Genomic DNA, 3671 nt, shown 5'->3' on the forward strand with positions numbered 1-3671 from the left:
TATAGTACAGTTAAGGAATTAACATTTGATATCAATTGTGAATTATGGAAAGAAGCTCCTTTTAAGTAGAAAGTAAATAGAAACTAAATTGTGAAAAATCCTTCAGTCTTCTATGCAGACTAATTACTTGCATCTAAATCAAAGAAGAATCATACAGAAAAGATGGTTGCAATAATGTCATAGTTATTTTCCTTGGTGTTTCATCATTTTTCTAATTCCCAGCAGAGACAAGAGAATCATGAGAATGGAGAACCAGAGCACTGTTTCCAACTTCCTCCTCCTGGGGCTTCCCATCAGACCAGAGCAGCAGAATGTGTTCTTCACCCTGTTCCTGGCCATGTACCTGACAACTGTGCTGGGGAACCTGCTCATCATCCTGCTCATCAGGCTGGACTCTCGCCTCCACACCCCCATGTACTTCTTCCTCAGCTACTTGGCCCTCACAGACATCTCTTTCTCATCAGTCACAGCTCCAAAGATGCTCATGAATATGCTAATGCACAGTCAGTCCATCTCATATACTGGGTGCATTTACCAGGCTTATTTTTTCCTATTTTTTGGGAGCACTGACTGCTTTCTTCTGACCTCCATGGCCTATGACAGGTATGTGGCCATCTGTCATCCACTGTACTATATCACGGTCATGAGTGAGAAGGTCTGTGTCTGCCTAGTCGCTGGGTCCTGGTTCATTGGTTGTATTCATGCTCTGCTTCACACCCTCCTCTTGATCCAACTGTCTTTCTGTGCCAGGAACTCTGTCCCCAACTTCTTCTGTGACCTCACTGCCCTCCTGAAGCTGAGCTGCTCAGACATCTCCCTCAATAAACTAGTCATCTTCACTGAGGGAGGATTGCTATTCATCCTGTCTCTGAGTATCATCATGGGCTCTTATATTCTCATAGGAAGCACTGCCCTGAAGTCCCCCTCCACAAAGAGACTGATTAAAACCTTTTCTACCTGTGGCTCCCATCTCCTTGTGGTGTCTTTGTACTTTGGGACACTTGCAGGTGAATACTTTTTCTCTTCATTCCAAAACTCCAGTGACAAAGACATAGTTGCTTCTGTAATTTACACAGTAGTCACACCCTTGCTGAACCCTTTCATCTACAGCCTGAGGAATAGAGATATAAAACAGGCTCTAGAAGTAGTTTTCACTCGGATCAACCGTTTTAAGTGAAAGACATTCACCCTACTTTTTATGAACACTTTTCTGGACATTTCCTAAAATTATGTAGTTGATATTTCTATTTGTTTAAGATCATAAAATATATTGTGTTGTGCAGGTTTTTCTGTATTTACTTGGCTGTTCGATGTGGTTCTGGGGTTGGCCTTAGGGACTCACTGATGGTAGGCTCTATCTTAAGTCCTGTACAGTGTTCTTTTTTTTTTATTCAATATATTTTTATTTACATTTCAAATGATTTCCCCTCTTCTGGCCCCCCCACTCTCCGAAAGTCCCATAAGCCCTCTTCCTTCCCACTGTTCTCCCATCCAACCCTTCCCACTTCCCTGTTCTGGTATTGCCCTATACTGCTACACTGAGTCTTTCCAGAACCAGGGGCCACTCCCCTGTTCTTTTTGTACATCATTTGATGTGTGGATTATGTTTTGGGTATTCCAGTTTTCCAGGCTAATATCCACTTATTAGTGAGTGCATACCATGATTGGTCTTTTGAGACTGAGTTACCTCACTTTAGTATGATGTTCTCCAGCTCCATCCATTTGCCTAAGAATTTCATGAATTCATTGTTTCTAATGGCTGAATAGCACTCCATTGTGTATATATACAACATTTTTTGCATCAGTTCTTCTGTTGAGGGATACCTGGGTTCTTTCCAGCTTCTGGCTATTATAAATAGGGCTGCTATGAACATAGTGGAGCATATATCCTTATTACATGCTGGGGAATCCTCTGGGTATATGCCCAGGAGTGGTATAGCAGGATCTTTCAGAAATGACATGCCCAGTTTTCTGAGGAACAGCCAGACTGATTTCCAGAGTGGTTGTACTAATTTGCAACCCCACCAGCAGTGGAGGAGTGTTCCTCTTTCTCCACATCCTCGCCAACACCTGCTGTCTCCCGAGTTTTTAATCTTAGCCATTCTGTCTGGTGTAAGGTGAAATCTCAGGGTTGTTTTGATTGGCATTTCCCTGATGACTAGTGAAGTTGAGCATTTTTTAAGATGTTTCTCCACCATCTGAAGTTCTTCAGGTGAGAATTCTTTGTTTAACTCTGTACCCCATTTTTTCATAGGGTTATTTGGTTTTCTGGGGTCTAACTTCTTGAGTTCTTTGTATATATTGGATATTAGCCCTCTATCTGATGTAGGGTTGGTGAAGATCTTTTCCCAATTTTCTGGTTGCCAATTTGTCCTTTTGATGGTGTCCTTTGCTTTACAGAAACTTTGTAATTTTATGAGGTCCAATTTCTCAATTCTTAATCTTAGAGCATAAGCTATTGGTGTTCTGTTCAGAAACTTTCTCCCTGTACCGACGTCCTCAAGGGTCTTCCCCAGTTTCTTTTCTATTAGCTTCAGAGTGTCTTGCTTTATGTGGAGGTCCTTGACCCATTTGGATTTGAGCTTAGTACAGGAGACAAGGATGGATCAATTCGCATTCTTCTGCATGCTGACCTCCAGTTGAACCAGCACCATTTGTTGAAAAGGCTATCTTTTTTCCATTGGATGTTTTCAGCCCCTTTGTCAAGGATCATGTGGCCATAGGTGTGTGGGTTTATTTCTGTATCTTCAATCCTGTTCCATTGATCTGCCTGCCTGTCACTGTACCAATACCATGGAGTTTTAAACACTATTTCTCGGTAATATTGCTTGAGGTCAGGGATACTGATTCCCCCAGAACCTCTTTTGTTGTTGAGAATAGTTTTTAGCTATCCTGGGTTTTTTGTTATTCCTGATGAATTTGGAATTGCTCTTTCTAACTCTATGAAGAATTGAGTTGAGATTTTGATGGGTATTGCATTGAATTTGTATATTGCTTTTGGCAAAATGGCCATTTTAACTATATTAATCCTGCCAATCCATGAGCATGGAAGATTTTTCCATTTTTTGAGGTCTTCCTCTATTTCCTTCTTCACAGTCTTGAAGTTCTTGTCATACAGATCTTTCACATGTTTGGTAAGAGTCACACCAAGGTACTTTATATTGTTTGTGGCTATTGTGAAGGGTGTCATTTCCCTAATTTCTTTCTCAGCCTGCTTATCCTTTGAGTATAGGAAGGCTACTGATTTGCTTGAGTTGATTTTGTAACCAGCCACTTTGGTGAAGTTGTTTATCACCTGTAGGAGTTCTCTGGTGGAGTTTTTTGGGTCACTTAGGTAGACTATCATATTATCTGCAAATAATGATAGTTTGACTTCTTCCTTTCCAATTTGTATTCCTTTGACCTCCTTATGTTGTCTAATTGCCCGAGCTAGTACCTCAAATACAATATTGAAAAGATAAGGAGAAAGGCGGCAGCCCTGTCTAGTCCCTGATTTTAGTGGGATTGCTTCAAGTTTCTCTCCATTTAGTTTGATGCTGGCTTCTGGTTTGCTGTATATTGCTTTTACTATGTTTAGGTATGGGCCTTGAATTCCTGTTCTTTCTAAGACTTTAAGCATGAAAGGATGCTGAATTTTGTCAAATGTTTTTTCAGCATCCAATGAAATGACC

At 40.8% G+C, this 3671-nt stretch overlaps 1 protein-coding gene across 1 annotated transcript; it reads left to right on the forward strand.

The window, feature by feature from the left end:
• Positions 1-238: 238 nt before the first annotated feature.
• LOC127684130 (olfactory receptor 1J4-like) lies at positions 239-1177 on the forward strand. Its single transcript, XM_052181096.1, has one exon. The coding sequence runs from the start codon at positions 239-241 to the stop codon at positions 1175-1177; it is 939 nt and encodes a 312-aa protein (XP_052037056.1).
• The last annotated feature ends 2494 nt before the right edge of the window (positions 1178-3671 follow it).

This window comes from Apodemus sylvaticus, chromosome 5, assembly GCF_947179515.1.
Source record: "Apodemus sylvaticus chromosome 5, mApoSyl1.1, whole genome shotgun sequence".
Classification (NCBI taxonomy): domain Eukaryota; kingdom Metazoa; phylum Chordata; class Mammalia; order Rodentia; family Muridae; genus Apodemus; species Apodemus sylvaticus.

What these genes read in the sequence shown, in the direction of transcription:
- LOC127684130 (XM_052181096.1), top strand. Translation starts at nt 239, where the DNA reads ATGAGAATGGAGAACCAGAGCACTGTTTCCAACTTCCTCCTCCTGGGG.